Below are 16625 nucleotides of genomic sequence, written 5' to 3'. Positions count from 1 at the left end.
AGTGAATATCTGCTCAGACTCCAGGTTCCTCACACCAGCTGCGTGTACTTCTTCCTCTTGAGATCTACTCTCCGAAACACACTCCAACTCTGAGAACAAACTCTTCTTTTTTCTCATTAGCTTGAAAAAAGGGTAGTATTTTTTAAGAAAGATTCACAGATTTTTTTGCAGTAGGGATTATTTTAATTGCACTTGGTTAACTCATCCAGAAACCTTGTGACACATCCTGTTAAAAACTGCCAAGCCGGGTTCCGGTATCTTTAGCATTCAAGACAGCATAATTAATGCAGAAACTAGGCTGCATACCTAGCTCATTGCTGTACTGTGTATTAAATAAACAAAGGAACTCTGCTTTGCAATTACTATGATTTGAAAGCAACAATAATGGGGCGCCCGGATAGCCCAGTTGGTAGAGTGGGCGCTATAGAGGTTTACTCCTCAACGCATCGAGCCAGGGTTCAATTCCGACCTGCGGCCCTTTGCTGCATGTCGTTCCCCCCTCTCTCTCCCCTTTCATGTCTTCAGCTGTCCTGTCAAATAAAGGCCTAAAAATGCCCAAAAAATATTCTTAAGAAAGCGACAATAATGAACACATGTCTCTCCCACAATATCAGTAATAGAATTAGATGGCGAGTCAGTGTTCATTTTGATAGGCATGTTAGATCATGTTATAGTGTTTTACTATGTTGTGTCATTTCTAAAAGCCTACAGTAGTCGATATCCTTGACGTTCCACTTCCAGGATTGCTAAATTGTCGCCAGAAAATCCGCTTGATTTCACTCATTTAGGCCGGATATCCGTTGCCTTGGGCTTCCTTTGTGTTGGCATTTTAAACTCTGGTCGATTTATGAGGACTATGGTTAACCTTTTTCTGAGATCTCTGCAAGGTAACTCCAGACAGCTAGCTAGACTATCTGTCCAATCTGAGTTTTCTGTTGCATGACTAAAACAACTTTTAAACCTACACGTTCCACCAAAACAAGTTCCTTCCGAGCCTATTTCGCAGTGGCTTTTCTCAACCGTCCAAGACGATTGTGATTGGTTTAAAGAAATGCCACTAAACCAGAGCATGATTTCCTTCAATAACCGTATGCTGTGGGGAGTAGCCAGAATCTCCTCCAGCACGCTTTGGAGGAGGGTCTGGCAAAGCGAGACTACTAAAAGCCTAAAGCAAATTAGCCTACGGCTAGAAGTCCCACATACATTGCATCGGTTGCACTTGAGATGTAACAGTGCCTATGTGTATTGTCCCTGATAAATAAACTGATAAAATAAATAAATAAATCATACTTGATGAGTATGAGTAAATAATTGAAGAGTTATTATCCCTTTCTCTACTTAAAATGACCCAATCTTAATATAATCACATCCAGCACCCGGACTATTAGCACTGGCGCCCCCCCAGGGGTGTGTGCTCTCCCCACTGCTCTTCTCCCTCTACACCGATGACTGCACCTCAGGAGACCCATCTGTTAAACTCCTGAAGTTCGCTGACGACACAACGGTCATCAGCCTCATTCGGGACGGTGATGAGTCGGCCTACAGACGGGAGGTTTATCAGCTGGCTCTCTGGTGCGGTCAGAACAACCTTGAGCTTAACACACTCAAAACTGTGGAGATGATCGTGGACTTCAGGAGGAGCCCCCCCCCCACATTCTTCCCCCCCATCACCATACTCAACAGCCCTGTGTCTACTGTGGAATCCTTCAGGTTTCTGGGATCCACTATATCCCAGAAGTGGGAGCCCAACACTGACATCATTGTCAAGAAGGCCCAGCAGAGGATGTACTTCCCACGCCAGCTCAGGAAGCTCAACCTGCCTAAGGAGCTGCTGATCCACTTCTACACAGCCATCATCCAGTCTGTCCTCCGCACGTTCATCACTGTCTGGTTTGGATCTGCCACCAAAAAGGACAGGAGCAGACTACAACGGACAGTTAGGACTGCAGAAGAGATCATCTGTGCCAACCTGCCCTCCATTCATGACTTATACACTTCCAGAGTCAGGAAACGGGCAGGAAACATCACTGCAGACCCATCTCACCCCAGACACAATGTGTTCCAGCTTCTCCCCTCTGGTAGGCGCTACAGTGCACTGTACGCCAAAACCGACAGACTCAGGAACAGTTTCTTTCCACAGGCCATCACTCTGATGAACAGCTGACTTCTGACTCACAGTGTCAGGTTCAATTCCTTTGCAATAACCAAGCAACACTGTCTCTAATCAGCACCTGTTTACTAGTTCCACTTATTATTTATTCATCATTCTCTATTTCAGAGCTGTTCATACTGTTCATATTGTAATATAATACTTATATAATAACATAATACTTATTTATTCCAGCATCCTTTGCACTATGCATTATGTGTTCTTACTGTTTGTTATATTTCACCAAAAATCCATCTTTGTTGATATTTTGTTAATTTTTTTCCATCTGGTTTTGTGTGTATTTATTTTGGGGAGTTTTTATTTTGTTAATTTTATTCTGCCGGTGTGACCAGTTGCCTGTTGGTGATGTCACTTCCTGTGTTGTCGGCGCTATTCTCCTCAGTAGCGGTACGCTATGATGAGGATAGGTATGACAATTGGAGCGCTCTGGTTCAAAGTGACTTAAAACATGTTAAAACCGTTAAGTAGAGGTTCTTGCTACACTTTAACTGTCACGAGCTTTGTTCTTTGTTATGGCGATATTTGTTTGAATGTGTACATACAGTTTTATTGTGTACGGCACTTTTTGTGTGAGATGCTAGCTCGCTTTTCTCAGGCTAGCTTAATGAAGAGCACACGTGTGGTTTCTTATGCGCTGGCTCTTTTCTCCCTTTCATTTGAAGGTGTGCGCGTGGGAATCCAGAGCTGCTGTACTGATTAATGTGTGTTGTACACAGGTATGAGAGTATTCCCTTGTTTTTTGTGATGAAAATGTTATTTTTATATATGTAGTTTTTTTGAATTGTTTTTTGTGATGAAAATGTTATTTTTATATATGTAGTTTTTTTGTTTGTTCATTTTTATATTTTACATTTATTAATGAAATATAAAAATTGCAGTTGGTATGTGGGGAAATTGTTTTGATTTTATAATGACATTTTGACTATACGATCACATTGAAATGTATTTTGTTACATTATTTGAATAAGAAGACTGCACGTGTTCTTCAGTAGCAGTACGCTATGATGAGGAGAGGTGTCTGTGTGGGAATCCAGAGCTGCTGTACTGATTAATGTGTGTTGTACACAGGTATGCAAAATAAAACCCCTTTCCAACTGGCAAAGCAGAAGATGTCTGTCGTCCATTACTACGCAGGCTGAAATTAAGGGAGTGTCAGGCCAGACCGGCTACAATTGCACTACTGCCTCAACCTGTCTATATTGTTTCTGTTTATAGTGTGTATATATTGTTTGTTTTTCTTGTTTGTTTTGTATGAGTAAGCACATTGTGAGCATTGTATAATCCAAAGCAAAATTCCTCGTATGTGTCCTCATACCTGGCAAATAAAGCTGATTCTGATTCTGATATAAAGGGACATTGTCTTCTGAGAAGCAAAACAAACCACAAATGAAAAAAAATGCAACCACCAATAACCTAGTAAGTTTAAGCTTTGATTGAAAGACTTATTGATCCAGCAAAAAGTCAGACATTAACAATCCAACTCTATTGTTGCATGAGGAAATTCAGTTTCCATAAATATTCCTCTTGAGGGTTGCAATAACACATGTTATTCAGAGTGGGCGTACAGTATGAACGCACACAGAATGATTATAGTGCAAACAGCTCTAAAATAATCTCAATCATGCTGTTCTGTCAAAAAGGTATGGAACCCCTCAGTCATTCCTCCTGGCTGTCAGTTTACCTGTACGTAACATGATTGGTAGGCAAACTCAACAACAAACCCATTAGTCTTTGCTTAGTTTGCTTTGGAAAAATAAGAACATTATTAAAGGGGTAGTGCATCTATTTTACACAGAGTATGTTTACAGGTCCTAGGGAGTATTACAGTATGTGTAAAAAAGTTGTTGTGAAGCACTTGAAATAACGTTGGTTGGGGCTAAAAATTACAAGTTCGAAAATGAAAATAATATGGGGGTGTGGAGGTATAAAGAAGTGAGTTTACCAGAACTCTGTGACCCACTCCTCATCTCTGCTTGAAGCTAGCGTCTCCAGGCTACATTGGCCGCTATTAGCTTAACAAAAACCTGAATCTTCGACCGAATTGTCGAGGGGCAAGTTGCATTGTGGGTAATGGAGGAACTAGGTTTTGACAAGAACGAAGAATGCATGGAGCAAAAAATATAAAATCTCTGCTCCTGCTGCATCGTGAGTCTGATAATGTTATATGTAGGGCTGCATGATATGAGGAAAATATGCTATAGGCAATAATGTGGTTGAATATCACGATAACGATATTACTTGCAAAAAATAAACAGATATTAAAGTGTACTCATTTCGGCTGCTCTCAGTATCCTAAAATACAAAAAATGCTTGTTGAATTTATAACATACAAAAGGAAATAATTCCCAACATTCTTTTATTGAACAAATTGAACATTGAATTGAATATAAAAGGCACCACTCAAAAAAGAATGATATTAATAATATAATATTAAAATGCGGTTTTCTGCTGATATTTTCTTTCTACTTACACAAAAAAATCTCTGATTGTCTTTCGCGACATGTTGCAGCCTTTTCGCGATATGTTTATTGCACCAGTTGATTTTGCGATGACGATTAAAAAAACAATATATTGTGCAGCCCTAGTTATATGCTATAATTGGTGGAGAACTCTTTTAAGTGCATGTCTTCAAGCAGACCAATCAGTGAGCCCACTTTGATACCAAAGATGAACATCTTAATCTGCACTGGACCAACTTTGTACTGACCACCTATACAAGGCAATGATAAGGATGTAAAAGTCCCAGTGAAAAAGCTCACAATTATGCATAATAAATGTCTGCCAGCCCCCATCGTGTTAGTGATATCCATCCTCTGTTTGCTAGGAACATTGGACCTCATTCACCAAACGTTCTTAAGAACAAATTTGTTCTTAAACCCCACTTGCGCAGTTTTCATGAAGATTCTGGCATTCACCAATGTTTTCTTATTTGGGGTTTGTTCTTAGGTAAGAAAAGAATCTACGCACACTCAAGAGCACTCAACAATTGAGAGATAACATGTTTGTGCAAAATAAGTAGTTATACCGTTTTCGTCCGTTCTAAATTAAATTTTTTCTAACTGCATGCAGCATTTACCTCACTTCAGAATTACTAAAGTATTTCCTTTCTTTTGGAGTCGAGGCCTCCACTTTCTTTACCACGTCTTTTCAACATTTCTCTAAGTGTGGACACGACCCTGCCATCTCATGCCCTTTTATGGGAATTTACGGGGCGTTAATCTATGCTAAACAGGAGCAACGGGCACAAGCTTTCAAATTAAGAAGACATTGGGATTCATCATTCTAAGAACACACCTGGGAACAATTCTGCTGTTTAAGAAAACGTCAGACGTAGACTTTTCTTAGGAACTTTCTTAAGAACAAATTTAAGAAAAAACGATATTGGTGAATGAGGCCCACTGATTTTAGTGATGCATTTATGTACAGTATTGCTCTTTATGAGAACATTACTGTAGTTTGTGAAAATATGAGGAAAACAACACAAATTGAACAGCTGAGGCTGTGCCAGAGAGGCTCAGGGGGATGAGACAGGAGGGGACAGATCATAGTTTTTATTTACACTATGGTTGGCAAACCGTCATGCATAAAAAAAAACATTAATTCTGTGCTTATTATAAAAAACAGCTTATTATGAAGGTTAAGATTTCGAAGACGGGCCACCAAAATAAAATCTTACCAAGGGAGGGGAAAGGTTTTTATAAACATAAGAGAACCCTTTGCAGTATGTAAAAATCAAGAAATCTGCATGACTACTGTATGTCTGAGGTCCTTTATCTGCTGGATTAGATTGTGTTTGACTGCTATCAGTTGAGAAACTGGCATCTCTACAGTAACTCTTCTGTGATGGATTCAGAGTATGAAATGATGGGTTTAGAAAGAAGCCCTTTGGTTCTCATGCACTAAAACATAATAATCTTTGTTACAGATAGCTGTAGATATCTGAAGAAAGTCTTTCATCAATCCGTCCGCCCGCAGATGAAATATCTTGACATGCACTCGTATTGTCTTAGTTTTGGAAAACACTGGCACACTCCACTTCTGCATATGCTTTAAGGAATCACACAGACAGAATGCCCTCTTACATTTTTAATTAGAACAAGCAGAGTGGAGTGTGCCAGAGTCGTCGTCCTCGAGGTGATGACAATCCCTTCCAACCCTCCTCCCTCGAGCACTGCGTCTTCCTCATAGACATAAACTGACAACTTGAAGTTTCCAAACCACCAGTCGATAATAAAAGACACTGCTGAGAGGGTACCAACCACACACCCACACACACACACACACACACACGTCTCCATAGAACAATGCACACTTGAAAGCCCATTTTTCAAAACATTCCAACGGTGCAAATCAGACACAGTGCAGTGCTCAAAAAACTCAAACAAAACTGTGTGTACTTCCATGTGATGTCAAAGGTACAGTATAACTCCTTGTGTATCACAAACTCTGCTGATGTGATTGTAAGAATTTAAGTAAGTAAGATACAAATGTCTATTGTCTATGTAATATTTCAGGATTTGTCAACATTTGATTCATGTTATATTCTTGAGTGTTTCATATTACTAGATATAACAACGATAACCCGGACTACGACGGAATATTACATGTAACCGTTTATTAGCACCGCAGCGTGTCTTTACAACAGCGTGGATAACACCAACAACGAAAGCTGAAGTTACCCACAATCCATCAGGTGTATCTCGCTACGGATCTGATCATAGCCCAAAATACACAACAATAAACTTTAATCTTCATGTATAATTTATGAGCATCAATTTGCATTTAAGAAGGAAAGGCTGACTCAGGCGTAAGGATGAAGGTGGTCATGAATTATGGATTGTATGGACTGCAAATTCTTGAAGACAAACTGGAAGACTAAAACATCCAGTTTGGGGAGAAAAACTAACCATTTCACAATAAACGTGAAAGAAGCCAAAACCCATAACTGAATGAATCTGAAGCCATCTAGACAGTCATCCCCTGTCAAAACTGACAGCATATCTACGAAATGTTGCCAACATGTAGATCAAACGCTCTAAAAAGAGATGATGTGCCAACTGTCAGTCATCTGTAATCATCTGCTTAACTGTCCTGATACTTAAGTGATGTGATAAAACTTTACTTCTGTTGAGCGTTGGTCAGCAGTGATCACTTTCTTCATTTTACTGAATATTCACATCAATAAAATACAAGAAAATTATGCTTAATCTCAGCTTTTTGTGCCTAAACAACTTTGCCGAGCCCCAATGGATCCTGGGAGGAAGAGAAAAGATGAAGGAAAACTTGCTGGGTAATTCGGCTAACGATTTAAGGACCTAAAGACTGTGCCTTTTTTCCCCAGCCTGATCTTATCTAACTTATCATTATCCACATTACCCAGGAACTACTCATTAACGATTCATTAAATATCATGTAGTCCCTGATTCGTTCCTGATTAATTCCTCACTCATTCCTTAGTAAGTACCCACATTTTTTGTACCGTATTATAAGTGTTACCGTATTTAATGATGATATTCCCCACCACCCACTGATTGCATATCTTAAGACAAATTAAGAAAAATTACCATCAGCCTCTCTGGGTTCATTTAAAGTAAAAAAAGAAAATGTAACTGGTACAGGGCAGTGTTTCACAGTATAGTGCAGTGCATTAAATAAGCATCCAGTATTGATTTTGGAACAATGTGTTCCAGACAACCTTCCTCAAAATGTTTTTGTTTGGAAACAATCCGTGCCAAACAAACTTTTAAGAAAAGCTGAAAGAATACAGGAGAGAAAACAATAATATAAAGGTATTTTATTTTAGTAACTAAAAGAGAGAACATAAATATAGGCTCAGATGTTATACACAGTGTATCTAGAATAGTCTATATCCACAACGTTCCACTCCCGGGATTGCTCCGTTGCCGTCGAAAATTCTGACGGATTTCACTCTTTTCGGCCGGATGTCCGTTACCTTCCACTTTCTTTGTGTTGGCTTTCTAAACTCTGGTGGATTTCCGAGGACTATGGTTAACTGTTCCTCAGATCTATGCAGGTTAAATCCAGACAGCTAGCTAGACTATCTGTCCAATCTGAGTTTACTGTTGCACCACTAAAACAACCTTTGAACGTATACACAAATTGTGCTAAATCTCGAGCTGACAGAGATGGCACACACTGTGTTTGACAAGTTATGATGATTTATGGCTTTCGACAAGTAATGGCTTATGAGTTTTTACAGTTCTGAATAATGACAGCACTTCTGCATTTCCTCCTGTCTCATTCAGAGCAGCTGTGTGCCTCACTGTACTCAGGTCACTCGGCATAAATCACCATCTCAACGGTGAGTCACAATCCTGCTCAGGGATTAATTAGTACAACGTAAGTCAGTGGTTCCCAACCTTTTTTCCTTGGCGCCCCCCCTACTCATGTCTAAGAAAAGCTGAGCCCCCCCCCCCCGCCCGAAACCAAAGTTGAGGTAACTCTCGAGATAGAGCCTTACTTTCCTTTTTGATACAGAGGAGTTATCAGCACTGTTACGTTTCTCCTCCATGTTTCATTCATAAAATAGTGATGCCGTGGCGGCAGGAAAAATGAGGATACAACAAAATATATAGTTTTCATACTGACTTTTGTATACATTAGATATTCTAGTGTATTATCATCATTTGTTTAACATGTGCAAAACAATTTTTTTTACCTCAACCTCAAACCAGATAAAGACTCGCGCCCCCCCTGTGATCTTTGCCGCCCCCCCTGGGGGTGCCCGGACCCCAGGTTGGGAACCACTGACGTAAGTAACACTGACCTGTGATTAAAAGCATAGGGGAGCCTTGATCTCCTAAAATTTTTATTCCACACACCTTCAATATTTATCACACACGCGCACACGCACACACGCACACAAAGTCCTTGCATGTGACAAAGTGATGCCAATCCAGCCTAAGAAAATGTCATCCTCAAAACGACAAAATGACAGAAGTTACCTTTTGTAATGATAAGACAAAATGACAGAAGTTATTTATTGTAATGATAATAAATGTAGTTAAATCTATATAACAGATGACTATTAAAGAGATGAAGTATAACAAAAATGTGTCTTGTCTTTATGAAAGTTGAGTGCTTATTATTTATGAAGCCCTCTCTTTGCTAATCATGCCGCTGATGAATAGCAAAACAGAGGAAAATAAAATATTTGCAGTTGTTCAATTACAAGCTCATCCAGACGGGATAATTAGACACATTAACAAACTGTTCAAGAGCAGACACGAGTGAGTAGGAAGGTGAGCGTATGACAAGGGAGCTGGTGAGGATGTGACACTTTGCCTGACATTAGTAGAATGAGAAAAACTCTAAGCTAAGACAGGAACTGAACTGCTCTCATGGTTGAAGAAGACCGAACCTACGGGGGTCATTTGAGTTTGCCAGGATCGGCAGGTCCTACTCCTGAGTGAATCCTGCTCTGCTCTGATGGACACAAACTCTGAAAGCATCGACTGGGGAAAATAAATACTTAATTGTAAAATCCTACAAAAAGCCAGACGGAGGAAAATCTTATCTGTACAACACTGTCCAATGCTTTGAAACTGTGGATTTTAATAAGGGTTACACAAAACCCCTCCAGTTAAATGCTTTCAGCATTGCGTCGTTGCTGTATGCTTATTCATGTTTTATGGAAAAGGTTGGGTTAGATTTATAAGCTATAAAGAGGGCTGATCAGTCATGAACATAGAGAGGTTTGTGGACTTGTTTGAATGCTTAAAGCATTTGGTTCTTGCCACTTACTGTCTGCTTGGCTTTCTTTCATGAATGTAAAGGTTACTACAGTTCTGAAACTGAAGAAAAAAAAAACAATTACTGCTTGCTTTGAATCTTCTAATAACACTACACTGCATTGTCGCCGACTGAGTCATTCTTCAAGACGAGCTTATTGGGTTCTTATGTTTCAAAGGCAGAGCATGAAAATGAGATGCGCTAACTGAATGTACTGAAATAAAGCTCAAGAAGGACGTAAAGAGGCTGTTAAGCTGATATTGACTCTTTCTTTATACGAAGTTATGCAAAACAGTCAGAAACTGCTTTACTGTTATTTTTTTTGTGTAGCAAAGCTCATCGATGCAAAGCTGCTGACAGATATAGAGTCTACTGTAAACTACTGTATATTTGTTATGCTGAATAATGCCGGTTTAAAGAGTAAAACCAAAAAGCAATTCATAAATTATCAAGCCTTTCACATTTGAAGCAGGAAGGAAATCCATTTCTGCATCGGTGTTTATTCTGTTACATATTCATTACATGTTATGCAAATTCTCTTTTATCCTGTAAGATGACACAAAGGACACGTAGTTTTAATAAGCATGCACCATTTGTTGATTGTGAGGGCAGTGGAGTTTCTGAATTTTGATGAGTGGGACATAATGAGCCAGCAGCATGAGTTGTCCTGGATGATGGTTTATGCAGTGTTTGCTGAACTGTTGGATTGGCTTTTGGGCAGATAGTGTTATTTGTCTTCATGTACACTTGCATTGTACAATAAGATCATTTCCAATCTTCTATTGTCGCCCAAAAGTTACAATGCATGTAACATTCTGTCCTGCTGAGATGACTGCTTTGTAAATAAATTGTTGAGCTGTTTTAAAAAGAGCACAGGACAATCGTATGATGGGCCCTGACAAGGTGCTCTTGAGCAAGGCGCCGAACCCCCAACTGCTCAGGGCGCACCTCCAAGGAGCAGCCCCCTCACTCTGACATCTCTCCCTTAGTGTGATAGCATGTATAGGTCCTGAGCATGTTTGTAATTCAGGTCTTTGTTCAATGTGTGTGCAACTGTACTAACAGAGGGAAAATTGTGGGATAAATAAAGGCATTCTTCTTTTCTTCTTCTTCTTCTTCTACCCCTTTACTAGTATATAAAGACAAAAAGCTCTATCTATTATAGAGATAGTGCTATATCAACACTAAAATGTTCTTTACTCAATGGGCGAGGAAAGGGCTTTCCTCGCTATGTCTACTAGTCGACAATCAGAATTTCTTAGACTTTAAAACCATCTCAGACAGATACGGCCTTGCTGGGCAGGATTTTTATAGGTATCTCCAACTCCGGCACTACTTCGATAAGAACATTAAAGGACTTACACAGGAAAATACATCAGGCATTACCAAAATGTTCATCAAAGCCTATAATACAAAACTGCCCAGAAAGATCATTGGGGAACTATACAGACATATAGCTGAATTAAGAGGCCACTCAACATACTATATCAAGGCGAAATGGGAAAAAGAATTGGGAACTGTAATTACTTCTGAAGACTGGAAAAATATAATTAACACACAAATCACCACTACGGCCTCACAATTGTGGAGAGACTTCTCCTGGAAAAACTGTATCAGATTCTTTATAACACCAAAGCAAAAATCTAGGCAGACAGGACTACCACCTACATGTTGTAGAGGATGTGGACATGGTATGGCGGATCATACACACACATTTTGGGGCTGTCCCATCCTTAAACCCTTCTGGGGTGGAGTGGTAAGCATAATTAGAGTCTTTCAGTATAATTTTAACTTGACTTGCTTATCATTCTACCTGGGTAACATGGACACTAAATTACCAAAGAAAGACCAATACCTCCTAAAAATCTTCATGGCTGCGAGCAAAAAAGCCATAACAAGAAAATGGCTCAGCACGGACCCTCCCACAGTTAACCAGTGGAGAGTCATAATTAAAGACATCCAGACTATGGAACTACTGACTTTTAGCCTCAGACTACAAAGGGAAAAAGGTGATGCCCTCTGGGAAAAATGGAACGCCCATGTTACAAGATGGGGGGATAGCCTGCCTTGATGCTTTGTATTTATTATTATTTTTTTTTTTTTTCTGGCTAAGAAAAACATTGACCATATAGCTATAATCAATGGCGATCTACTCGCATCCCCACAGTTCTCTCATGTTTCATTCTTGTATATGTGCGCAAGTGCGTGTGTGCAAATAGAAGTATGTTTAGATTTTTTGGGCCTACGGCGTAAGTGAACACGTGCCCGCCTGTGTTTATGTGCATGCATGTGTGTGCCTTTTCTGTTTTTCTGTTTTTGTTTCCCGCTTTTCCCTTTTTTTTGTCGTTTCTTTTACTCCAGTAAAGGTACTACGTGGCTAACACTTGATTTATATTGTCTCATCATATTGTAACCATACTTACTGGCATTTTCTGTTTTTTCATGCTACCCGTGCGCTGTATAAAAACCTGGAAAAAATAAAGTATAAAAAAAAAAAAAAAAAAAAAAACACTAAAATGTTTACATCACCAACAGATATTCAAGCAGGATGACACAAAACACAAAATGAATATGTAGGAAGGGGCTGCATCACACATCACAGTCCATTAACAAAGTAAGCACAAAACTGTAATACCTCAAGCAACTAATCGTCTGTGATGCAAGAAATAATACGGTAATGATAAATCAAGGTTTGAGGACATTTTTCCCTCTGATATGCTCCACACATCAGATGAGGTATTTGCTGCTGATTCCAACGTCTAAGCATTAATTCATCAGACAAGAAATGTGGGTTTGTAAGTGCAAAAGTAACAGACCACAACCCAGCCAACCCACAACCACCAGCGTTACTTGGAGGGGTAAAAAGACAACTTTTCAGGCCAACCGCTCTCTTGCACAAGCCAAGGTCATTGGAGCAGCCAAATGGCAGCACATTCGCCCAGCGTGCACTTATACCTCCGAAGACTAGTGTCCTTGTGGTGTGAACCACTAGCTCCTGCCCTCGAGAAAAAGCCCGGGTCAAGCTGAGATTACTAGAAGAGGACGGGCTTGCCAAGTGTTACTATCAGTGCTAAATGTCTTGCTCTTTCCCGCACACCTGCTCCATTTTCATCACTCCCATTAATGCTCTCTCACCCTTTTTGTCGTCACCCACATTCATCACTCTCTGTCTCACTCACTCAAAGTCAGTTTATTTCACACCCACGCTGGCATTTTTTCCCCGATTTTTTTTTCTTATGTCAACATTCCTTTGTCACTCTGAGTCTCTTCAGATTCTCAAAACTTTTTAGGCTGTCCAAAGGCACATCTGTCAGGGTCACATATGACCATCATCAGTCACAATATCACTCAAAGGACATCAGGTGCTCTATATTTAGCTTTTGTTTTGCACTGCCCCTTTAAAAAAATGCCCTTCCTTTAACAAAATATATGGATAGCATTAGTACAGAACAGAGAAGACTCAGGGATTGTCTGAGCACAAATATTATTTTTCAGAAACATTAAAAACCTGAGTGCAACATTATTTAGAACGTGAGATATGAGATACTTCTCTCTCAGTTTGTATTTAGTTTACCATGCTTTTATTTTCTATAGATGGGTTTCTGAGCAATATACAGCTATATTTTTCTAAAATAGACAATAAGTAAACAATACGTTTAAGACAATAACGTTTTACCTGCCAGAAGATGGTATCTATTGTGCTGCCCAGGAAGCCTTCTCTCGTTTCAGACGACAGGAGTTTGGGTCCAAGGATCGTCATAAACTCCTCGAAATCAACTTGTCCATCACCTGACACAATGAAGAAAAGACACATTATTGATTGCTGATGATGTACTGATATTTGCATTGTTTACAACTTTTGTCAAAGTAGTTGCTGGTTGGTCACTTTAACTGCTGAGACCAAACCCATCCTGAACATCCCCAAAGGTCAAACCCAAATAAAACTAATCCCAACTCTATCCTTTCCCATGTGATAAAGTGATGGAACAGTTATTATGTGAACTGCAGAGCAATATCCAGGCTGCATAACAGAAAGGCAAACTTATTTTGTTTCTTGGTCTGGATCTGAGACAAACAGCCAGGTATATAGCACAGAACATAAAGCCTTTGGGTTAAACAAGTTGTTCTGCAGGTTTTTTTTCCTACAATGCGTTTGTAGAAACACCCTATGTGTGGGCTTTAAAGGGAATATGGATGGGGTTTGTGTCTTTGTTGCTATAATTTAAGCCCAGCACGATTCAAATCATCCAGTTCAGTGTTTCCAGTGCCTGTATCACTCACAACATGGAGTTCCTGCTGCGCACATCGCTTTCAAAAGTACTGATCTGGGAGCCTGCTGATGGTTACTGAAGCTACTGCCAAAACAAAACATCAAAACTCTGCAGATTGCACAAATTCTAACTAACCTTAAATATGTTCCCATTTTTCTCTGAATGGGAAGTTCTTATAAGCCTGGTGAGGTTTCTTTATCTCCACTGCAGAGTTTGTTTGAGTCTGGTTTTATTATTAGATGAACCAAACCTACATAGAAAGCTCTTGCTTAGGAAATTGTGAGAAGATAGGTGAAAGATTCAGTAAAACTTGAGAATTAAGATCTATATGTTTTACAATAATAGGTTGGACAAACAGCTCACTTACCTGAATGTAATTTAATTCAAAACTTTGACAAATAAAACCTAAAGAGAGAGAAAACCTTGAAAGATTGTAAAGCTAAGACACAGAATTTGTAATTCTCTCAAACCCCAGTTTGCTCACTCGCTTTCCTTTTTGTTGTCTCATGTTTTTCACGTCCCTGTTGTAAAATCATTCTACTTCCCTCATGATTAGACTACGACCTGTCCAGCACCAAACAGCAGACAGACTAAGTCCGCTCGATGCAGAGGTTTCGGGTCTGACCTGCGGGGGTGTTCTGCGTGTCTTCCCCCTTTCTTCCCCCTTTAGTGTCTGTGCTGTCCTGGTAATTAGAGGCGGGAATGCCAAAAAAAATCTTCTTAAAAAAATAATCTGTAATGTTGAACTTCAGGTAGCGAGAAACACAAATGCAACAGCATGCTCCTGTTGTGTCTGCTGTGTCAGTGTGCAGTAGTTTCTGAACAGGTTAGACAGAGAGACTTAATCAATTTGTGGCCAATCAATTTATAGCAACTTTATTCTTTTTTATTTTGAAAAATGTGTTCTCATAATTACAGTATGATTTCTCAGCCACTCAACCACTTTAAAGCTATAGTATGCAACTATTTTATATTACAGCAATGAACGTCTGTTACATTTAAGCCATTGCTAAATGAGTTGATACAAAGCTAATTAAGACTATCAGCTCCACACAACTCTGTATTTCTCAGTATGGCTAGGCAGTTTAGAAAATGGTGTTGTCCGGCGACTTTTTTGCGCGCAGAAGCTCGAGTGATAATTACCCCTTCTGAAGAGCCCATCAAGTTTTGGATTTGAAGGGTTAAATGCTACTAGCAACTGTGTGGAGGAGGGGTGTGGGTGTTGCGCGATCACCGATAGGATTGGGTCATGTGGATTCACCGACAGTGTTGTTATCATCATTTAGAATTCCTCATGGGGGCGACAGAAACTACGCACTATAGCTTTAAAGTCACAATGCAATAAAAAAGTTTATCGGTGTTTTTGCCCCCAACGGTGCCTTCCAGGCAGCTGGAAGGCACCGTTGGGAGGCACTGGTTATGGTTAGGGTTAGGGTTAGGGTTAGCGGTAGGGTTAGGTGCCTTGAAGGCAGCGGTCGCAGCGCTGCCTGGAAGGAGCAGTTGGGGGCAAAAAACACCATCGAGCAATAAAAAATGAGTCATAATTCTCCATATGACACACTGTTAAATACCTGTTTGTGTCATACCATCATTTTCTGTTGTAGGTGATATGAAGACATTTTCTAAAACTGCAACTACTCAATAATAATGACAGTTTTAATATATTTAGATCAGAATCTGTTGGTTTACTGGATCAAAACAACCTTGTGGTGTGTTGTTTTTTTTTAAGGCTGCTTTTTTAACCGACTGATTTTTAGTGCATGTGCAGTCATTTTCCCAATGTGTGAAAAACATACATGCTTTTATTTGACTGAAACCAGAAATCTTTTAATTACACAAGTTCAACCAGATGACATTATTGAACTGGTGTGCCGATTGGTTTTAGTAACAAGTCATACTATAAAAATCAGTTTATATTGAGTATTTACACTCCAAACTGAAACTCCTTTACCTCCAGATTTCTTTTGTTGCTACTTCATGATGTACCAGACGTACAGTACATAAGAATTCCATCTAAAAAAAAATGCCCTAACATTATGGAATATTTGACGTTCACCCTAAAAACCCTGTTTGCTTTCCCGAACACATCACGGTTGCATGCCAGCTTCTATTTTGATGTATCTGCAGTTTGTGACACCTCAACATTATGCACAAAGTCACTGAGTCACTTTCTGTGTCTGTTATAGTCTAAGCCACCAAGTCTCTTCCTGTGTTATGTCACAACCAAGCATCCTGCTTCAGCTTAAAATAGAACAATGAAATATTGAAGAAAGATGTGAAATCATGCGCCCTTTAGCTACAGTCAAACAAGTCAGATTAAAGACAATAGGGAATAAAACTAAATGTTGGTCTCTGTTGGTATTTAGTGAACTCATAAAGACACAGATACAAACTTAGAGATTAGAGTCAAAGTTAGAGAGAGAAATGGCATC

At 39.5% G+C, this 16625-nt stretch overlaps 1 protein-coding gene across 2 annotated transcripts in view; it reads right to left on the bottom strand.

Moving 5' to 3' along the window:
* caln1 (calneuron 1) overlaps positions 1-16625 on the bottom strand; it is a 70020-nt gene that overhangs the window by 23637 nt on the left and 29758 nt on the right. For both annotated transcript variants that reach the window (XM_028573681.1, XM_028573680.1), the window contains exon 4: positions 13599-13711. In XM_028573681.1, the coding sequence (XP_028429482.1) occupies positions 13599-13711 (113 nt within the window). The remainder of the gene's footprint in view (positions 1-13598; positions 13712-16625) is intronic.

The sequence above is a fragment of the Perca flavescens genome, chromosome 3 (assembly GCF_004354835.1).
Source record: "Perca flavescens isolate YP-PL-M2 chromosome 3, PFLA_1.0, whole genome shotgun sequence".
NCBI classification, from domain to species: domain Eukaryota; kingdom Metazoa; phylum Chordata; class Actinopteri; order Perciformes; family Percidae; genus Perca; species Perca flavescens.
Note: the sequence above shows the minus strand (reverse complement) of the source record. Positions and strands in the feature narration are given on the sequence as shown.